Source organism: Oncorhynchus tshawytscha, linkage group LG30, assembly GCF_018296145.1.
Source record: "Oncorhynchus tshawytscha isolate Ot180627B linkage group LG30, Otsh_v2.0, whole genome shotgun sequence".
NCBI lineage: Eukaryota > Metazoa > Chordata > Actinopteri > Salmoniformes > Salmonidae > Oncorhynchus > Oncorhynchus tshawytscha.
Genome location: NC_056458.1, coordinates 38,960,299 through 38,984,030, shown reverse-complemented (window position 1 = coordinate 38,984,030; position 23,732 = coordinate 38,960,299). Strand labels below are relative to the sequence as shown.

General features: G+C 43.0%; 1 protein-coding gene across 1 annotated transcript in view; it reads left to right on the top strand.

Moving 5' to 3' along the window:
- Nucleotides 1–23,732, top strand: part of LOC112228323 (serine/threonine-protein kinase 32A-like) — an 88,807-nt gene that overhangs the window by 31,474 nt on the left and 33,601 nt on the right. The window contains exon 5 of the mRNA XM_042309620.1: nt 16,149–16,322. Within this exon, the coding sequence (XP_042165554.1) occupies nt 16,149–16,322 (174 nt within the window). The remainder of the gene's footprint in view (nt 1–16,148; nt 16,323–23,732) is intronic.

The window sequence follows — 23,732 nt, the reverse complement described above, 5'->3', positions numbered from 1 at the left end:
TACTCATTGACTTGGTACTGCTACCTCTAGTATATAGCCTAGTTATCACTACTCATTGACTTGGTACTGCTACACCTTGTATATAGCCTAGTTATCATTACTCATTGACTTGGTAATGCTACCTCTAGTATATAGCCAAGTTATCACTACTCATTGACTTGGTACTGCTACCTCTAGTATATAACCAAGTTATCACTACTCATTGACTTGGTACTGCTACCTCTAGTATATAGCCTAGTTATCACTACTCATTGACTTGGTACTGCTACCCCTTGTATATAGCCTAGTTATCACTACTCATTGACTTGGTACTGCTACCCCTTGTATATAGCCTAGTTATCACTACTCATTGACTTGGTAATGCTACCTCTAATATATAGCCCAGTTATCATTACTCATTGACTTGATACTGCTACCTCTAGTATATAGCCTAGTTATCATTACTCATTGACTTGGTACTGCTACACCTTGTATATAGCCTAGTTATCACTACTCATTGACTTGGTACTGCTACCTCTAGTATATAGCCTAGTCTCAGGGCGCCGACAGAGATGGCCGCCTCGCTTCGCGTTCCTAGGAAACTATGCAGTTTTTTGTTTTTTTACGTGTTATTTCTTACACTAGTACCCCAGGTCATCTTAGGTTTCATTACATACAGCCGAGAAGAACTACTGAATATAAGATCAGCTTCAACTCACCATCAGTACGACCAAGAATATGTTTTTCGCGATGCGGATCCTGCCTTACAACCAGTGTAACGGAGTGGATTACATGCAGCGACCCAAAAAAACGACTCAGAAAAAGAGGGAAACGAAGCGGTCTTCTGGTCAGACTCCGGAGACGGGCACATCGTGCACCACTCCCTAGCATTCTTCTTGCCAATGTCCAGTCTCTTGACAACAAGGTTGATGAAATCCGAGCAAGGGTAGCATTCCAGAGGGACATCAGAGACTGTAACGTTCTCTGCTTCACGGAAACATGGCTAACTGGAGAGACGCAATCCGAAGCGGTGCAGCCAGCGGGTTTCTCCACGCATCGCGCCGACAGAAACGAACATCTTTCTGGTAAGAAGAGGGGCGGGGGCGTATGCCTTATGGCCAACGTGACATGGTGTGATGAAAGAAACATACAGGAACTCAAATCCTTCTGTTCACCTGATTTAGAATTCCTCACAATCAAATGTAGACCGCATTATCTACCAAGAGAATTCTCTTCGATTATAATCACAGCCGTATATATCCCCCCCCAAGCAGACACATCGATGGCTCTGAACAAACTTTATTTAACTCTCTGCAAACTGGAAACGATTTATCCGGAGGCTGCATTCATTGTAGCAGGGGCTTTTAACAAGGCTAATCTGAAAACAAGACTCCCTAAATTTTATCAGCATATCGATTGCGCAACCAGGGGTGGAAAGACCCTGGATCATTGTTACTCTAACTTCCGCGACGCATATAAGGCCCTGCCCCGCCCCCCTTTCGGAAAAGCTGACCACGACTCCATTTTGTTGATCCCTGCCTACAGACAGAAACTAAAACAAGAAGCTCCCACGCTGAGGTCTGTCCAACGCTGGTCCGACCAAGCTGACTCCACACTCCAAGACTGCTTCCATCACGTGGACTGGGAGATGTTTCGTATTGCGTCAGACAACAACATTGACGAATACGCTGATTCGGTGTGCGAGTTCATTAGAACGTGCGTTGAAGATGTCGTTCCCATAGCAACGATTAAAACATTCCCTAACCAGAAACCGTGGATTGATGGCAGCATTCATGTGGAACTGAAGGCGCGAACCACTGCTTTTAATCAGGGCAAGGTGTCTGGTAACATGACTGAATACAAACAGTGCAGCTATTCCCTCCGCAAGGCTATCAAACAAGCTAAGCGCCAGTACAGAGACAAAGTAGAATCTCAATTCAACGGCTCAGACACAAGAGGCATGTGGCAGGGTCTACAGTCAATCACGGACTACAGGAAGAAACCCAGCCCAGTCACGGACCAGGATGTCTTGCTCCCAGGCAGACTAAATAACTTTTTTGCCCGCTTTGAGGACAATACAGTGCCACTGACACGGCCTGCAACGAAAACATGCGGTCTCTCCTTCACTGCAGCCGAAGTGAGTAAGACATTTAAACGTGTTAACCCTCGCAAGGCTGCAGGCCCAGACGGCATCCCCAGCCGCGCCCTCAGAGCATGCGCAGATCAGCTGGCCGGTGTGTTTACGGACATATTCAACCAATCCCTATACCAGTCTGCTGTTCCCACATGCTTCAAGAGGGCCACCATTGTTCCTGTTCCCAAGAAAGCTAAGGTAACTGAGCTAAACGACTACCGCCCCGTAGCACTCACATCCGTCATCATGAAGTGCTTTGAGAGACTAGTCAAGGACCATATCACCTCCACCCTACCTGACACCCTTGACCCACTCCAATTTGCTTACCGACCAAATAGGTCCACAGACGATGCAATCTCAACCACACTGCACACTGCCCTAACCCATCTGGACAAGAGGAATACCTATGTGAGAATGCTGTTCATCGACTACAGCTCGGCATTCAACACCATAGTACCCTTCAAGCTCGTCATCAAGCTCGAGACCCTGGGTCTCGACCCCGCCCTGTGCAACTGGGTACTGGACTTCCTGACGGGCCGCCCCCAGGTGGTGAGGGTAGGCAACAACATCTCCTCCCCGCTGATCCTCAACACTGGGGCCCCACAAGGGTGCGTTCTGAGCCCTCTCCTGTACTCCCTGTTCACCCACGACTGCGTGGCCACGCACGCCTCCAACTCAATCATCAAGTTTGCGGACGACACAACAGTGGTAGGCTTGATTACCAACAACGACGAGACGGCCTACAGGGAGGAGGTGAGGGCCCTCGGAGTGTGGTGTCAGGAAAATAACCTCACACTCAACGTCAACAAAACTAAGGAGATGATTGTGGACTTCAGGAAACAGCAGAGGGAACACCCCCATCCACATCGATGGAACAGTAGTGGAGAGGGTAGCAAGTTTTAAGTTCCTCGGCATACACATCACAGACAAACTGAATTGGTCCACTCACACAGACAGCATCGTGAGGAAGGCGCAGCAGCGCCTCTTCAACCTCAGGAGGCTGAAGAAATTCGGCTTGTCACCAAAAGCACTCACAAACTTCTACAGATGCACAATCGAGAGCATCCTGGCGGGCTGTATCACCGCCTGGTATGGCAACTGCACCGCCCTCAACCGTAAGGCTCTCCAGAGGGTAGTGAGGTCTGCACAACGCATCACCGGGGCAAACTACCTGCCCTCCAGGACACCTACACCACCCGATGCTACAGGAAGGCCATAAAGATCATCAAGGACATCAACCACCCGAGCCACTGCCTGTTCACCCCGCTGTCATCCAGAAGGCGAGGTCAGTACAGGTGCATCAAAGCTGGGACCGAGAGACTGAAAAACAGCTTCTATCTCAAGGCCATCAGACTGTTAAACAGCCACCACTAACATTGAGTGGCTACTGCCAACACACTGTCAATGACACTGACTCTACTCCAGCCACTTTAATCATGGGAATTGATGGGAAATGATGTAAATATATCACTAGCCACTTTAAACAATGCTACCTTATATAATGTTACTTACCCTACATTATTCATCTCATATGCATACGTAGATACTGTACTCTATATCATCGACTGCATCCTTATGTAAAACATGTATCACTAGCCACTTTAACTATGCCACTTGGTTTACATACTCATCTCATATGTATATACTGTACTCGATATCATCTACTGTATCTTGCCTATGCTGCTCTGTACCATCACTCATTCATATATCCTTATGTACATATTCTTTATCCCCTTACACTGTGTATAAGACAGTAGTTTTTTTGGAATTGTTAGTTAGATTACTTGTTCGTTATTACTGCATTGTCGGAACTAGAAGCACAAGCATTTCGCTACACTCGCATTAACATCTGCTAACCATGTGTATGTGACAAATAAAATTTGATTTGATTTGATTTGATCGTTATCACTACTCATTGACTTGGTACTGCTACCCCTTGAAAATAGCCTAGTTATCACTACTCATTGACTTGGTACTGCTACCTCTAGTATATAGCCAAGTTATCACTACTCATTGACTTGGTACTGCTACTCCTTGTATATAGCCTAGTTATCACTACTCATTGACTTGGTACTGCTACCCCTTGTATATAGCCTAGTTATCACTACTCATTGACTTGGTAATGCTACCTCTAATATATAGCCTAGTTATCATTACTCATTGACTTGATACTGCTACCTCTAGTATATAGCCTAGTTATCATTACTCATTGACTTGGTACTGCTACACCTTGTATATAGCCTAGTTATCACTACTCATTGACTTGGTACTGCTACCTCTAGTATATAGCCTAGTTATCACTACTCATTGACTTGGTACTGCTACCCCTTGAAAATAGCCTAGTTATCACTATTCATTGACTTGGTACTGCTACCTCTAGTATATAGCCAAGCTATCACTACTCATTGACTTGGTACTGCTACCCCTTGAATATAGCCTAGTTATCGTTACTCATTGACTTGGTACTGCTACCTCTAGTATATAGCCTAGTTATCACTACTCATTGACTTGGTACTGCTACCTCTAGTATATAGCCAAGTTATCACTACTCATTGACTTGGTACTGCTACCTCTAGTATATAGCCTACTTGTCATTACTCATTGACTTGGTACTGCTACCTCTAGTATATAGCCTAGTTGTCACTACTCATTGACATGGTACTGCTACCTCTAGTATATAGCCTAGTTATCACTACTCATTGACTTGGTACTGCTACCCCTTGTATATAGCCTAGTTATCACTACTCATTGACTTGGTAATGCTACCTCTAATATATAGCCTAGTTATCATTACTCATTGACTTGATACTGCTACCTCTAGTATATAGCCTAGTTATCATTACTCATTGACTTGGTACTGCTACACCTTGTATATAGCCTAGTTATCACTACTCATTGACTTGGTACTGCTACCTCTAGTATATAGCCTAGTTATCACTACTCATTGACTTGGTACTGCTACACCTTGTATATAGCCTAGTTATCACTACTCATTGACTTGGTACTGCTACCTCTAGTATATAGCCAAGTTATCATTACTCATTGACTTGGTATTGCTACCCCTTGTATAGAGCCTAGTTATCACTACTCATTGACTTGGTACTGCTACCCCTTGTATATAGCCTAGTTATCACTACTCATTGACTTGGTACTGGTACCTCTAGTATATAGCCTAGTTATCACTACTCATTGACATGGTACTGCTACCTCTAGTATATAGCCAAGTTATCACTACTCATTGACTTGGTACTGCTACCTCTAGTATATAGCCTACATGTCATTACTCATTGACTTGGTACTGCTACCTCTAGTATATAGCCTAGTTGTCACTACTCATTGACTTGCTACTGCTACGCCTTGTATATAGCCTAGTTATCACTACTCATTGACTTGGTACTGCTACCCCTTGTATATAGCCTAATTATCACTACTCATTGACTTGGTACTGCTACCCCTTGTATATAGCCTAGTTATCACTACTCATTGACTTGGTACTGCTACCTCTAGTATATAGCCTAGTTATCACTACTCATTGACTTGGTACTGCTACCTCTAGTATATAGCCTAGTTATCACTACTCATTGACTTGGTACTGCTACCTCTAGTATATAGCCTCGTAATCATTACTCATTGACTTGGTACTGCTACCTCTAGTATATAGCCTAGTTATCACTACTCATTGACTTGGTACTGCTACCTCTAGTATATAGCCTAGTTTTCACTACTCATTGACTTGGTACTGCTACACCTTGTATATAGCCTAGTTATCACTACTCATTGACTTGGTACTGCTACCTCTAGTATATAGCCTAGTTATCACTACTCATTGACTTGGTACTGCTACCCCTTGTATATAGCCTAATTATCACTACTCATTGACTTGGTACTGCTACCCCTTGTATATAGCCTAGTTATCACTACTCATTGACTTGGTACTGCTACCTCTAGTATATAGCCTAGTAATCATTACTCATTGACTTGGTACTGCTACCTCTAGCATATAGCCTAGTTATCACTACTCATTGACTTGGTACTGCTACCTCTAGTATATAGCCTAGTTATCACTACTCATTGACTTGGTACTGCTACACCTTGTATATAGCCTAGTTATCATTACTCATTGACTTGGTAATGCTACCTCTAGTATATAGCCAAGTTATCACTACTCATTGACTTGGTACTGCTACCTCTAGTATATAACCAAGTTATCACTACTCATTGACTTGGTACTGCTACCTCTAGTATATAGCCTAGTTATCACTACTTATCGACTTGGTACTGCTACCCCTTGTATAGAGCCTAGTTATCACTACTCATTGACTTGGTACTGCTACCTCTAGTATATAGCCTAGTTATCACTACTCATTGACTTGGTACTGCTACCTCTAGTATATAGCCAAGTTATCACTACTCATTGACTTGGTACTGCTACTCCTTGTATATAGCCTAGTTATCGTTACTCATTGACTTGGTACTGCTACCTCTAGCATATAGCCTAGTTATCACTACTCATTGACTTGGTACTGCTACCTCTAGTATATAGCCTAGTTATCACTACTCATTGACTTGGTACTGACCTTGTATATAGCCTAGTTATCACTACTCATTGACTTGGTACTGCTACCTCTAGTATATAGCCAAGTTATCATTACTCATTGACTTGGTATTGCTACCCCTTGTATAGAGCCTAGTTATCACTACTCATTGACTTGGTACTGCTACCCCTTGTATATAGCCTAGTTATCACTACTCATTGACTTGGTACTGGTACCTCTAGTATATAGCCTAGTTATCACTACTCATTGACATGGTACTGCTACCTCTAGTATATAGCCAAGTTATCACTACTCATTGACTTGGTACTGCTACCTCTAGTATATAGCCTACATGTCATTACTCATTGACTTGGTACTGCTACCTCTAGTATATAGCCTAGTTGTCACTACTCATTGACTTGGTACTGCTACGCCTTGTATATAGCCTAGTTATCACTACTCATTGACTTGGTACTGGTACCTCTAGTATATAGCCTAGTTATCACTACTCATTGACTTGGTACTGCTACCCCTTGTATATAGCCTAGTTATCACTACTCATTGACTTGGTACTGCTACCTCTAGTATATAGCCTAGTTATCACTACTCATTGACTTGGTACTGCTACCTCTAGTATATAGCCTAGTTATCACTACTCATTGACTTGGTACTGCTACCTCTAGTATATAGCCTCGTAATCATTACTCATTGACTTGGTACTGCTACCTCTAGTATATAGCCTAGTTATCACTACTCATTGACTTGGTACTGCTACCTCTAGTATATAGCCTAGTTTTCACTACTCATTGACTTGGTACTGCTACACCTTGTATATAGCCTAGTTATCACTACTCATTGACTTGGTACTGCTACCTCTAGTATATAGCCTAGTTATCACTACTCATTGACTTGGTACTGCTACCCCTTGTATATAGCCTAATTATCACTACTCATTGACTTGGTACTGCTACCCCTTGTATATAGCCTAGTTATCACTACTCATTGACTTGGTACTGCTACCTCAGCCTAGTAATCATTACTCATTGACTTGGTACTGCTACCTCTAGCATATAGCCTAGTTATCACTACTCATTGACTTGGTACTGCTACCTCTAGTATATAGCCTAGTTATCACTACTCATTGACTTGGTACTGCTACACCTTGTATATAGCCTAGTTATCATTACTCATTGACTTGGTAATGCTACCTAGTAGTATATAGCCAAGTTATCACTACTCATTGACTTGGTACTGCTACCTCTAGTATATAACCAAGTTATCACTACTCATTGACTTGTACTGCTACCTCTAGTATATAGCCTAGTTATCACTACTTATCGACTTGGTACTGCTACCCCTTGTATAGAGCCTAGTTATCACTACTCATTGACTTGGTACTGCTACCCCTTGTATATAGCCTAGTTATCACTACTCATTGACTTGGTACTGGTACCTCTAGTATATAGCCTCGTAATCATTACTCATTGACTTGGTACTGCTACCTCTAGTATATAGCCTAGTTATCACTACTCATTGACTTGGTACTGCTACCTCTAGTATATAGCCTAGTTTTCACTACTCATTGACTTGGTACTGCTACACCTTGTATATAGCCTAGTTATCACTACTCATTGACTTGGTACTGCTACCTCTAGTATATAGCCTAGTTATCACTACTCATTGACTTGGTACTGCTACCCCTTGTATATAGCCTAATTATCACTACTCATTGACTTGGTACTGCTACCCCTTGTATATAGCCTAGTTATCACTACTCATTGACTTGGTACTGCTACCTCTAGTATATAGCCTAGTAATCATTACTCATTGACTTGGTACTGCTACCTCTAGCATATAGCCTAGTTATCACTACTCATTGACTTGGTACTGCTACCTCTAGTATATAGCCTAGTTATCACTACTCATTGACTTGGTACTGCTACACCTTGTATATAGCCTAGTTATCATTACTCATTGACTTGGTAATGCTACCTCTAGTATATAGCCAAGTTATCACTACTCATTGACTTGGTACTGCTACCTCTAGTATATAGCCAAGTTATCACTACTCATTGACTTGGTACTGCTACCTCTAGTATATAGCCTACTTGTCATTACTCATTGACTTGGTACTGCTACCTCTAGTATATAGCCTAGTTGTCAATACTCATTGACATGGTACTGCTACCTCTAGTATATAGCCTAGTTATCACTACTCATTGACTTGGTACTGCTACCCCTTGTATATAGCCTAGTTATCACTACTCATTGACTTGGTAATGCTACCTCTAATATATAGCCTAGTTATCATTACTCATTGACTTGATACTGCTACCTCTAGTATATAGCCTAGTTATCATTACTCATTGACTTGGTACTGCTACACCTTGTATATAGCCTAGTTATCACTACTCATTGACTTGGTACTGCTACCTCTAGTATATAGCCTAGTTATCACTACTCATTGACTTGGTACTGCTACCTCTAGTATATAGCCAAGTTATCACTACTCATTGACTTGGTACTGCTACTCCTTGTATATAGCCTAGTTATCGTTACTCATTGACTTGGTACTGCTACCTCTAGCATATAGCCTAGTTATCACTACTCATTGACTTGGTACTGCTACCTCTAGTATATAGCCTAGTTATCACTACTCATTGACTTGGTACTGCTACACCTTGTATATAGCCTAGTTATCACTACTCATTGACTTGGTACTGCTACCTCTAGTATATAGCCAAGTTATCATTACTCATTGACTTGGTATTGCTACCCCTTGTATAGAGCCTAGTTATCACTACTCATTGACTTGGTACTGCTACCCCTTGTATATAGCCTAGTTATCACTACTCATTGACTTGGTACTGGTACCTCTAGTATATAGCCTAGTTATCACTACTCATTGACATGGTACTGCTACCTCTAGTATATAGCCAAGTTATCACTACTCATTGACTTGGTACTGCTACCTCTAGTATATAGCCTACATGTCATTACTCATTGACTTGGTACTGCTACCTCTAGTATATAGCCTAGTTGTCACTACTCATTGACTTGCTACTGCTACGCCTTGTATATAGCCTAGTTATCACTACTCATTGACTTGGTACTGCTACCCCTTGTATATAGCCTAATTATCACTACTCATTGACTTGGTACTGCTACCCCTTGTATATAGCCTAGTTATCACTACTCATTGACTTGGTACTGCTACCTCTAGTATATAGCCTAGTTATCACTACTCATTGACTTGGTACTGCTACCTCTAGTATATAGCCTAGTTATCACTACTCATTGACTTGGTACTGCTACCTCTAGTATATAGCCTCGTAATCATTACTCATTGACTTGGTACTGCTACCTCTAGTATATAGCCTAGTTATCACTACTCATTGACTTGGTACTGCTACCTCTAGTATATAGCCTAGTTTTCACTACTCATTGACTTGGTACTGCTACACCTTGTATATAGCCTAGTTATCACTACTCATTGACTTGGTACTGCTACCTCTAGTATATAGCCTAGTTATCACTACTCATTGACTTGGTACTGCTACCCCTTGTATATAGCCTAATTATCACTACTCATTGACTTGGTACTGCTACCCCTTGTATATAGCCTAGTTATCACTACTCATTGACTTGGTACTGCTACCTCTAGTATATAGCCTAGTAATCATTACTCATTGACTTGGTACTGCTACCTCTAGCATATAGCCTAGTTATCACTACTCATTGACTTGGTACTGCTACCTCTAGTATATAGCCTAGTTATCACTACTCATTGACTTGGTACTGCTACACCTTGTATATAGCCTAGTTATCATTACTCATTGACTTGGTAATGCTACCTCTAGTATATAGCCAAGTTATCACTACTCATTGACTTGGTACTGCTACCTCTAGTATATAACCAAGTTATCACTACTCATTGACTTGGTACTGCTACCTCTAGTATATAGCCTAGTTATCACTACTTATCGACTTGGTACTGCTACCCCTTGTATAGAGCCTAGTTATCACTACTCATTGACTTGGTACTGCTACCCCTTGTATATAGCCTAGTTATCACTACTCATTGACTTGGTACTGGTACCTCTAGTATATAGCCTAGTTATCACTACTCATTGACATGGTACTGCTACCTCTAGTATATAGCCAAGTTATCACTACTCATTGACCTGGTACTGCTACCCCTTGTATATAGCCTAGTTATCACTACTCATTGACTTGGTACTGCTACCTCTAGTATATAGCCTAGTTATCACTACTCATTGACTTGGTACTGCTACCTCTAGTATATAGCCTAGTTATCACTACTCATTGACTTGGTACTGCTACCTCTAGTATATAGCCTAATAATCATTACTCATTGACTTGGTACTGCTACCTCTAGTATATATCCTAGTTATCACTACTCATTGACTTGGTACTGCTACCTCTAGTATATAGCCTAGTTATCACTACTCATTGACTTGGTACTGCTACACCTTGTATATAGCCTAGTTATCATTACTCATTGACTTGGTAATGCTACCTCTAGTATATAGCCAAGTTATCACTACTCATTGACTTGGTACTGCTACCTCTAGTATATAACCAAGTTATCACTACTCATTGACTTGGTACTGCTACCTCTAGTATATAGCCTAGTTATCACTACTTATCGACTTGGTACTGCTACCCCTTGTATAGAGCCTAGTTATCACTACTCATTGACTTGGTACTGCTACCCCTTGTATATAGCCTAGTTATCACTACTCATTGACTTGGTACTGCTACCCCTTGTATATAGCCTAGTTATCACTACTCATTAACTTGGCAATGCTACCTCTAATATATAGCCTAGTTATCATTACTCATTGACTTGATACTGCTACCTCTAGTATATAGCCTAGTTATCATTACTCATTGACTTGGTACTGCTACACCTTGTATATAGCCTAGTTATCACTACTCATTGACTTGGTACTGCTACCTCTAGTATATAGCCTAGTTATCACTACTCATTGACTTGGTACTGCTACCCCTTGTATATAGCCTAGTTATCGTTACTCATTGACTTGGTACTGCTACCTCTAGTATATAGCCTAGTTATCACTACTCATTGACTTGGTACTGCTACCTCTAGTATATAGCCAAGTTATCATTACTCATTGACTTGGTACTGCTACCCCTTGTATAGAGCCTAGTTATCACTACTCATTGACTTGGTACTGCTACCCCTTGTATATAGCCTAGTTATCACTACTCATTGACTTGGTACTGGTACCTCTAGTATATAGCCTAGTTATCACTACTCATTGACATGGTACTGCTACCTCTAGTATATAGCCAAGTTATCACTACTCATTGACTTGGTACTGCTACCTCTAGTATATAGCCTACTTGTCATTACTCATTGACTTGGTACTGCTACCTCTAGTATATAGCCTAGTTATCACTACTCATTGACTTGGTACTGCTACCTCTAGTATATAGCCTAGTTTTCACTACTCATTGACTTGGTACTGCTACACCTTGTATATAGCCTAGTTATCACTACTCATTGACTTGGTACTGCTACCTCTAGTATATAGCCTAGTTATCACTACTCATTGACTTGGTACTGCTACCCCTTGTATATAGCCTAATTATCACTACTCATTGACTTGGTACTGCTACCCCTTGTATATAGCCTAGTTATCACTACTCATTGACTTGGTACTGCTACCTCTAGTATATAGCCTAGTTATCACTACTCATTGACTTGGTACTGCTACCTCTAGTATATAGCCTAGTTATCACTACTCATTGACTTGGTACTGCTACCTCTAGTATATAGCCTAGTTTTCACTACTCATTGACTTGGTACTGCTACACCTTGTATATAGCCTAGTTATCACTACTCATTGACTTGGTACTGCTACCTCTAGTATATAGCCTAGTTATCACTACTCATTGACTTGGTACTGCTACCCCTTGTATATAGCCTAGTTATCACTACTCATTGACTTGGTACTGCTACCTCTAGTATATAGCCTAGTTATCACTACTCATTGACTTGGTACTGCTACCTCTAGTATATAGCCTAGTTATCACTACTCATTGACTTGGTACTGCTACCTCTAGTATATAGCCTAGTAATCATTACTCATTGACTTGGTACTGCTACCTCTAGTATATAGCCTAGTTATCTCTACTCATTGACTTGGTACTGCTACCTCTAGTATATAGCCTAGTTATCACTACTCATTGACTTGGTACTGCTACACCTTGTATATAGCCTAGTTATCATTACTCATTGACTTGGTAATGCTACCTCTAGTATATAGCCAAGTTATCACTACTCATTGACTTGGTACTGCTACCTCTAGTATATAACCAAGTTATCACTACTCATTGACTTGGTACTGCTACCTCTAGTATATAGCCTAGTTATCACTACTTATCGACTTGGTACTGCTACCCCTTGTATAGAGCCTAGTTATCACTACTCATTGACCTGGTACTGCTACCCCTCTTATATAGCCTAGTTATCACTACTCATTGACATGGTACTGCTACCTCTAGTATATAGCCAAGTTATCACTACTCATTGACTTGGTACTGCTACCTCTAGTATATAGCCTACTTGTCATTACTCATTGACTTGGTACTGCTACCTCTAGTATATAGCCTAGTTATCACTACTCATTGACTTGGTACTGCTACCTCTAGTATATAGCCTAGTTTTCACTACTCATTGACTTGGTACTGCTACACCTTGTATATAGCCTAGTTATCACTACTCATTGACTTGGTACTGCTACCTCTAGTATATAGCCTAGTTATCACTACTCATTGACTTGGTACTGCTACCCCTTGTATATAGCCTAATTATCACTACTCATTGACTTGGTACTGCTACCCCTTGTATATAGCCTAGTTATCACTACTCATTGACTTGGTACTGCTACCTCTAGTATATAGCCTAGTTATCACTACTCATTGACTTGGTACTGCTACCTCTAGTATATAGCCTAGTTATCACTACTCATTGACTTGGTACTGCTACCTCTAGTATATAGCCTAGTTTTCACTACTCATTGACTTGGTACTGCTACACCTTGTATATAGCCTAGTTATCACTACTCATTGACTTGGTACTGCTACCTCTAGTATATAGCCTAGTTATCACTACTCATTGACTTGGTACTGCTACCCCTTGTATATAGCCTAGTTATCACTACTCATTGACTTGGTACTGCTACCTCTAGTATATAGCCTAGTTATCACTACTCATTGACTTGGTACTGCTACCTCTAGTATATAGCCTAGTTATCACTACTCATTGACTTGGTACTGCTACCTCTAGTATATAGCCTAGTTATCACTACTCATTGACTTGGTACTGCTACCCCTTGTATATAGCCTAGTTATCACTACTCATTGACTTGGTACTGCTACCTCTAGTATATAGCCTAGTTATCACTACTCATTGACTTGGTACTGCTACCTCTAGTATATAGCCTAGTTATCACTACTCATTGACTTGGTACTGCTACCTCTAGTATATAGCCTAGTAATCATTACTCATTGACTTGGTACTGCTACCTCTAGTATATAGCCTAGTTATCACTACTCATTGACTTGGTACTGCTACCTCTAGTATATAGCCTAGTTATCACTACTTATCGACTTGGTACTGCTACCCCTTGTATAGAGCCTAGTTATCACTACTCATTGACCTGGTACTGCTACCCCTCTTATATAGCCTAGTTATCACTACTCATTGACTTGGTACTGGTACCTCTAGTATATAGCCTAGTTATCACTACTCATTGACATGGTACTGCTACCTCTAGTATATAGCCTAGTTGTCATTACTCATTGACTTGGTACTGCTACCCCTTGTATATAGCCTAGTTATCACTACTCATTGACTTGGTACTGCTACCTCTAGTATATAGCCTAGTTATCACTACTCATTGACTTGGTACTGCTACCTCTAGTATATAGCCTAGTTATCACTACTCATTGACTTGGTACTGCTACCCCTTGTATAGAGTCTAGTTATCACTACTCATTGTGTATCTATTATTACTTGTATTATTACATGTTTTACTTTTCTATTATTTCTCTATTTTCTTTTTCTCTGCATTGTTGTGAATCAAGTAAGCATTTCAATGTTAGTCCACACCTGTTGTTTATGAAGCATGTGACAAATAAAATGTTGTAAAGTTGCATCTGGTCTGTTTATATTTTCTTGGAGGAATGCTCAAGGCTAGGTAAACAAGAGAAGGCTTGAGGGAAATAGTTTGCCATAGACTCATTAGAAAGTACAGATCCCAGTCGGAGTCGTGTCATGTAACATCAATGGAGAATAGTGGAATGGGCTAGGTGCTGATGTGTGGGTGGGTGGAAACATGGATGGTGGATGGGTGGGTGGAAGGATGGATGGATGGATGGGTGAGTGGATAGGTGAGTAGAAGGATGGATGGATGGATGGATGGATGGATGGATGGATGGATGGATGGATGGATGGCTGGATGGGTGGGTGGGTGGATGGTTGGATGGGTGGTTGGGTGGGTGGATGGATGGTTGGGTGGGTGGGTGGGTGGAAGGATGGATGGATGGGTGGATGGGCTCAGACACACCTGACCTTTTACTTTGGATGGAACGGTCCAACCAGAGTGTGTTGAAGTAGTGTTTCCATCACTAGCCACTAATGAATTGCCTTTTCTGGGAATTAATTTGTGCCTAGAATAATGAGTGGTGTAAGCCCGCCGGCACCTTATGTTTCATAAGCGATATTCTTTTGCCATCTGTGAGCCTTGAAGACCTTTGTGATGGTTGACTGAGATACTTTCACTCTCCTCTTTCATTACAAGCCTCGCACTGAATGTGAATAGAACTCCTTTACCTCTTGGATATTGGCAACCAAGGTAATTGTGTTGGATAAATATAATGCTGTGTCATAGGCTGACAATTTTCTTCTTCTTTTCTCTTTCACCACCTCCTCCTCCACAACTTCCATTTCTTACTTCACCTCCTCCTCATCCACATCCTTTTTAACCTCTTCCCCCTCCCCGTCCTCCTCCTCCTCCACAACCTCCTCCTCCTCTACATCCTTTTAACCTCCTCCTCCCCCTCCCCTCCTCCTCCCCGTCCTCCTCCTCCTCCACAACCTCCTCCTCCACATCCTTTTAACCTCCTCCTCCCCCTCCCCTCCCCTCCTCCTCCACAACCTCCTCCTCCTCCACATCCTTTTAACCTCCTCCTCCTCCACAACCTCCTCCTCCTCCACATCCTTTTTAACCTCTTCCCCCTCCCCCTCCCTGTCCTCCTCCTCCTCCACAACCTCCTCCTCCTCCACATCCTTTTAACCTTCCCCTCCCCTCCTCCTCCACAACCTCCTCCTCCACCTCTTACTTCTCAACCACCTCATCCTCTCCCTCCTCCTCCACCTCTTCCTTATCCATGTCCTCCACCACCTCCCACCCCTCCCCCTCCTCCCTCCCCCTCCTCTCCTGTAGGTACTCATTCCAAGACGAGGAGGACATGTTCATGGTAGTGGACCTGTTGCTGGGAGGAGACCTACGCTATCACCTCCAGCAGAATGTTCACTTCTCAGAGAACACTGTCAAGCTGTACATCTGTGAGATCGCCCTGGCGCTGGGCTACCTCTGCAGCAAACACATCATTCACAGGTGAGTGAGAGAGAAACCGCCCTCATCTTCATCATCACGTCATTATCATCCACAGCTAAGAGAGACAGATCAAATCTGACCGGTACTCAGAGTTGCCACAGCCCTTAGAGGTCTTACTCTCCTCCAATGTCCCTTCAATGTTCAAACTCTATCTATAGGCCCAGAAACATAGATACCTTATTCAATGTTGGAATGCACACAAGTATGTGCTGCCATGCCAAATCTTCAGACATCCAGTGTCAACAAGCCAACATACAGAGATGGCTACCACCCAAAAGCATCACTCAAATTATTTTACGTAACTGTCAAAGAATTTGACTATCCTGTCATTCATTGTGACAAATTGGACTGACCTGAAAGACCTTTGATAGTACTTTGGTGTGAGCCACCACACACAGATCAGATCAGCCTGGAGAGAGAGAGGGATTGACTTGATGATAAGTTAAGATACACGTAACACGCCACACACATGCCAGGCGGAGACCTTCCTCAGGTTGCATGATCGCCCTCCACCTCTGTGCAGAGCAACAGCATGATAATCATAGAGAAAGGGCTTTTCAGACCTGGACAAATGGGAGGCTTCAGGGTTCCAGAGTGCTAATTAATTACATGCAGGATAACAAATGACATCATTTAGTAGGAGGACTTACTGCTTTTCTATCTATACATGCTGAAACCGCTGTGAGCAAATACAGGTAACTGCCCAAATAAAGGAAACACCAACATAGTATCTTAATAGGGAGTTGGGCCACCACGAGCCACCTGAACAGCTTCAATGAGCCTTGGCATAGATTCTACATGTGTTTTGAACTCTACTGGAGGGATGGGACACCATTGTTCCATAAGAAATTCCATCATTTGGTGTTTTGTTGATGGGGTGGAAAATGCTGACTCCCATAAGTGTTCAGTTGGGTTGAGATCTGGTGACTGAGACATACACACACACCAGTGGAGGCTGCTGAGGGGACGACGGCTCATATTAATGGCTGGAAAGGAGCGAATGGAATTGCATCCATGTGTTTGATGTTGTTGATACCTTTCCACTTATTAATCTCCAGCCATTCCCTAGTGCCAGTCCTCCACAATTAAAGTGCCACCTACCTCCAGTGACACACACACACACCCTTTAAACCCACAATGCACATTTGAGACACCTCTTTCAAAGTCACTGAGATCTATTCTTCTACCCATGGTAGCCAAAATAGTGGGCAACTGGGCATTTTTATGCATGATGGGATCTTAATTTCTTAATTAACTTAGGAACCACACCTGTGTGGAAGCAGCTGCTTTCAATATACTTTGTATCCCTCATTTACTCAAGTGTTTCCTTTATTTTGGCAGTTCAAATCAAATCAAATTTATTTATATAGCCCTTCGTACATCAGCTGATATCTCAAAGTGCTGTACAGAAACCCAGCCTAAAACCCCAAACAGCAAGCAATGCAGGTGTAGAAGCACGGTTACCTGTAGATCAGATTTGTCATTTCTCAATACATTCCTCATTAATCGATTCAATGGGAATATTTTACATTTCTGTCATTCGATTCCAACTAAAAAACATCCCCATAGATAAGCAGGTGTTTGGGAGATGTTTAGATTAAATCAACCGCTTTCAATCTGCATTTATTACAGGGAAAGGAAGAGGCTGGTATTCAAATGTTCATCTCATCTGTATGTAAATTGAATAGATAATTTGATTGGAGACTGTGTGCTCACTGTAGCACTCTGAGTGGGTGCACATATTCAGTGTGTGTTGTTGGAGTGTGTGTGTGGGTGTGTGTGTGTGTGTGTTTGTGCATGTATCTGCTGATGATACCCTGGCCTTGAGCAGAATCTCTATCCAGTATAAAGAATCCTATGAGTCATGACTGATGATTCATAATGACAATGTTGATGACGACATTGCAATCACACACTGATACAGCCTGTCCTCAGAGCCAAACAAAACATATTTTATGTATTTCTGAGCACCTTCAAGACATATAACCCCTACTAATGGTCTAGTCTAGTTACTTTAGACCAGGGATGGGCAACTGGCAGCCAACGCGGATCAATTTCCAAAAAGGGAACTCAGTCCGGGTCTCAGCTTACTTTTGCGAGTTAGAATAGTAGAATAGACAAGGTGCAATTTTAACATTTGGTTGTGCATTAGCAGTTTTTCTCTTGTTATGTCAGTCACTGACGGTCAGCCAATTAGCCCATGTCAGCTAGATTGGTTTATATTGGTAATTTAGTCTAGTGGCCAGCAAAAGGAGTAGTATTGTCACACGGATGATGCTGGAGAGACGAAGCAGGTACGGGGAGTCAAACATGTAATAAATAACGGACATGGAAACAGCAAACAGGTAACACAAACAAAAAACACAAACAAAAAACAATTAATGCAGCAGCAGCAGGGAACAGAGCAGGGAACTGACAAATATAGGGGAGGAAATAAACAGGTGATGAATGAGTCCAGGTGAGTCCACAATTGCTGATGCGCGTGATGGGCAAACCTGGGCACTGGGCAAACCGGTTGGAGCATGGGAGCCCAACAAACCGGCCGAGACATGGGCGCTGGGCAAACCGGTTGGAGCATGGGAGCCCAACAAACCGGTTGGAGCATGGGAGCCCAACAAACCGGTTGGAGCATGGGAGCCCAACAAACCGGCCGAGACATGGGCACTGGGCAAACCGGTTGGAGCATGGGAGCCTAACAAACCGGTTGGAGCATGGGAGCCCAACAAACCGGTTGGAGCATGGGAGCCCAACAAACCGGTTGGAGCATGGGAGCCTAACAAACCAGTTGGAGCATGGGAGCCCAACAAACCGGTTGGAGCATGGGAGCCTAACAAACCGGTTGGAGCATGGGAGCTCAACAAACCGGCCTCAGATGGAACCGGGGAGCCTAAGCCAGCCCGTCAGGCTTTTACGCCCTGGCTGGGGAGGTTTCCTTGCCTCGGTTGGCTCGGCGGCTTCCCATCCCACGTCACTCTCCACCGGATCATCGGGCTCCCTCGCTTCAGCAGGATCGACAGGCGTCTTGCCTCAGTTGGATTGTCTGGCTTCCATGCCCCAGTCGGCTCGCCAGGCTCTCACGCTCCTGCCGGTTTGTTAGGCTCCCAAACCGGCTTGCCCAGCGCCCATGTCTCGGCCGGTTCGCCAGGGTGGGACGCCGGGTGGTGCCCCAAGAGGGGGGGATACTGTTACATCTGCTCCTGCTCTTCCCTCCTGGCACTTGAGGGCGCCAGGTTGCCCTGCATCACGCACTCCTTCCATCCACTGAGCACACCTGCCTTCCCTTGTCACACGCATCAGCGATATTGGACTCACCTGGAGTCACTCCTCACCTGTTTATTTCCTCCCCTATATTTGTCAGTTCCCTGCTCTGTTCCCCACTGCTGCATTAATTGTTTTTTTGTCTTTGTTAACATTGTGCTGACGCTGTTCCTGTCTCGTTCCATGTCCGTTCCATATGAAATGTTTGACTCCCCGTACCTGCTTCGTCCCTCCAGCGTCATCCCATGTGACAAGAATTGCATGAAATTTGTTAGAAAATTGCAAACATTTCTCTCCACCTTATGGCATAATGTGCAGAATTACAGGAAATGGCCTATTGAAACTGCACATTCTCTCCGTCCCATGGCAATGTGAGTAGAATTGCATGAAATGAATTATACAATTTTTTAAATCTTTTCTCTGCCCCATGTCAAAGTGTTTAGCTTTAGGGCAAACTTGCTTTAATACTGCAGTATTATCTCAATGCTCTATGACAAAATGTGTGGAATTACAGGAAATGAACTCCAAAACTTACATTTTTTCTCTCTGCTGTCAAGAAGTAGGCCACTAAAATGTTTGCTCGGAAGGTGGCCCCACCCCCTTCAAAGTTGCCCATCCCTGCGACAGTAGGGAGGTTGGTCGGGGAGGATGGGTATGCGTAATCCCGACCTTCTAGCAATCAAAAAGTTGTGTGTTTGAGTCTCATTGGTGACAACTGTAGCATTTCAGCTAACCCATTTCACTTAACCTGCTACATAAATTATCCTAACTTTTGTCGTTATAGTTTCCCTAAACGGCAATGTAAATTCTCCCCATAATTCTCATTTGTTGTTACTGCGCAATAAGCAACCTGGTCTCAGAGTAAGACGTATAATACTATACATCCACCAAGATAAGGACCATCATCCAATTCGTATGCTATTGTACGACCAAGTAAGATACATGATACTATACGTCCTATAATTCATATGATATTCTACAACCGCTATTCTATTCATTATGTAACCAAACATACTGTAATATATCATACTAAATGGAGTGTCACAGATTTACCTACAGAATAATAGGAATTACCCCAAGACCGGTTTTACCATTTCACAATAGATATAGGGAGTACTGTGCCTCAATTGCCATCAGGGTAGCAAAGCAACAAGGCCTGTTTTGTCAGTACCTTCTCATGGGGTTTTCAATTACTAACACTAAGACGCATTTCAATTAGTGGTATCTTCAGAGACGATCCCCTCCAAACAACACAAGTGGAAAAAGGGATTGGAGGTGTGAGAAGGGAAGTGGTAGAGCTGTGCTGTTATTGACTCACTCCCCAGTCCCCACAGCAGCTTCATTTAGATGGTTGGAATCACAGGGGAAGACAAGCAAGTGGTATTAAAAAGGGTGGACGTGGGGAACAGTATAGATGTGACAGAAGCCGGAAGCATTATCACCACAGGCCAGGACCTGTAGGAAGGGAAGTGGTGGAGCTGTGGCGTTATTGACTCACTCATTTCTGTAGCTTCTGCACTTTGATCAACAGTGATTGGTCAAAAGACCACTTAGTGAAACATTTTTCTCAGAATTGGTCTACCTGTGTAAACGCAACCTACAATAAGTGAACTGAGAAACACATTATGTGAGCCCTGAGTCCCCTTCAGGTGTTTCTCAGTTCACTTAGGTTGTATTTACACAGGCAGACCAATTCTGAGATTTTCTTCACTAAGTGGTCATTTGACCAATCAGATCAGCTCTGAAAAGATCTGATGTGGAAAGATCTGATGTGATTGGTCAAAAGACCAATGAGTGGAAAAAATATCAGATTTGGGCTGCCTGTGTAAACGCAGCCAAATGATTTTAACTTATCAATAGGATTTCTAATTTCTTCCTGTTGGGTTGTTGAGTAGTGGTCTACAGCACATGATGAAACCTCAGTCTCCCATAACTAACTATAGTGTGGAGATGGTGATGTAGAGTAGATGCTTGGTGTCAGTGTGTGTTGCACAAAGATGACAGATTATGTCCTTACGTGAGATAATATAGCAGTTGACAGATTTTGGAATATGCACCCGGTTGTCCATTGCTTCAGACTAAGACAGTAAGTAGCCTTTTTTTCTTCTTCTGGAGCTCAGTAAATATATGGTTCTCAGAATGTGATAGCTGGGAAATGATCTGTTTTGACATCAGACATCATATTGCGTTTGGAATAAGGTTAGATGTTTGCTTGGTTTTAAACTAAAAACAGAAGTGCCACAGAGACTGCTGCCACAGAGACTGCTGCCACAGAGACTGGAGCTATCTATTGTTTTTATGTTCTCAGTTTGAATTATTAGCCACGGTTATACGGTGTTGCAGTGCTCCTCTCCATTCAGCAGACTACAGCACTGTGAAAGTAGAGCATGGCTATGAACAAGGCTGTGCTCTGAGCTCTGGGAGAGAAAGAGCCGCCTCCTGCTTTACACAGAGGCAGACGAGCTGCAGAGATGCCCTCTGGCTCTCACACTGAAGCTACAGACACATTCAGGCTATGTTTAGAGGAAAGATACAGTCAGAGGGACAAATGTGATTGTGAAGCCTCAATCCTGCACCTAAAGGCAACAGCACTGAATGCATAATCACATTTGAGTTCAGTCTCACTATCTCTTTTGGAAGTCATTCCATGTAGAATGTCTTTCAAGGCTGGCTCTATGTTTATTCAGATTGCTATCAAATGAAGCATAGTAAGCCACAGCTGTTCTCTCGTGTTTATTTCCAACACCGTTGGCTGATCTCACCAGGGAGGTGTTCACACGGGGGGAGTGTTTATCTGTTCTCTGAATCTCTCCAAATCATTTTGTTGTCATTTTTCTACGCCTGTTGCATCATGTGGATGTCTGTTGATCTGATGCTCTTGGAGAGCTGTGTTGCTGTCTTTCAGCCTGGTTTGGTTTCTGTGAGTGCAGATCTTTCCTTTACACTCTGATGAGAGCTGGATTTTTCAGCTGCTCAACTCAGCCCAGCTAAGCTTTGTTCAGCTTGGAGGTGCTCTGTGCAGCACAGCCTCAAACTGGCACAGTGTGTCTTTCTGGTTCCCTGTATGATGTGACACTGACCAGACATAGTTTCTCCAAACGTGCTGTTTCATCATCAATCTCCGCACATCTCTATCAAGGCTCTCTGTATCCCTGGCTTGGCTTGTCTTCAGCAACACCCAGAGCCCAGACACAGTATCTCTCTGCTGCTCAAACTCACAGCTCTATCAGGGCTCTCTGTGTCCCTGGCTTGGCTTCAGCAACACTCAGAGCCCAGACACAGTATCTCTCTGCTGCTCAAACTCACAGCTCTATCAGGGCTCTCTGTGTCCCTGGCTTGGCTTCACCCAGAGCCCAGACACATTATCTCTCTGCTGCTCAAACTCACAGCTCTATCAGGGCTCTCTGTGTCCCTGGCGTGGCTTCACCCAGAGCCCAGACACATTATCTCTCTGCTGCTCAAACTCACATCTCTATCAGGGCTCTCTGTGTCCCTGGCTTGGCTTCACCCAGAGCCCAGACACATTATCTCTCTGCTGCTCAAACTCACAGCTCTATCAGGGCTCTCTGTGTCCCTGGCTTGGCTTCACCCAGAGCCCAGACACATTACCTCTCTGCTGCTCAAATTCACAGCTCTATCAGGGCTCTCTGCGTCCCTGGCTTGGCTTCACACAGAGCCCAGACACATTATCTCTCTGCTGCTCAAACTCACAGCTCTATCAGGGCTCTGTGTCCCTGGATTGGCTTGGCTTCAGCAACACCCAGAACCCAGACACATTATATCTCTGCTGCTACAACTCATTTGTTAAAGGAAGATGAACAGCTGACGTTTGTCAACACGTTCTCATCCCATAGTATGATTGGGCCTGAGAGAGATGGTTCTGTGAAGAAGTAACCCACTGGGCACAAACATCTGTTCAACATCTAGTTCTCATTTACATCTCGTTGAGTTGTGTCAATTCAATGTCAAAATGTCAATTCAACATGAAATCAACTAAATATTTCACCATGTCTTTGGATTTAGATTCAAAGTTGGGTGAAAAAAAGACTAAATTCCCTGACGTTGATTGCTTTTTAAAAAATCCAATCAGTTTTCCACATTGATTCAACGTCATCACATATCTTTTTTTGGTTGAAATGGCGTGGAAACACT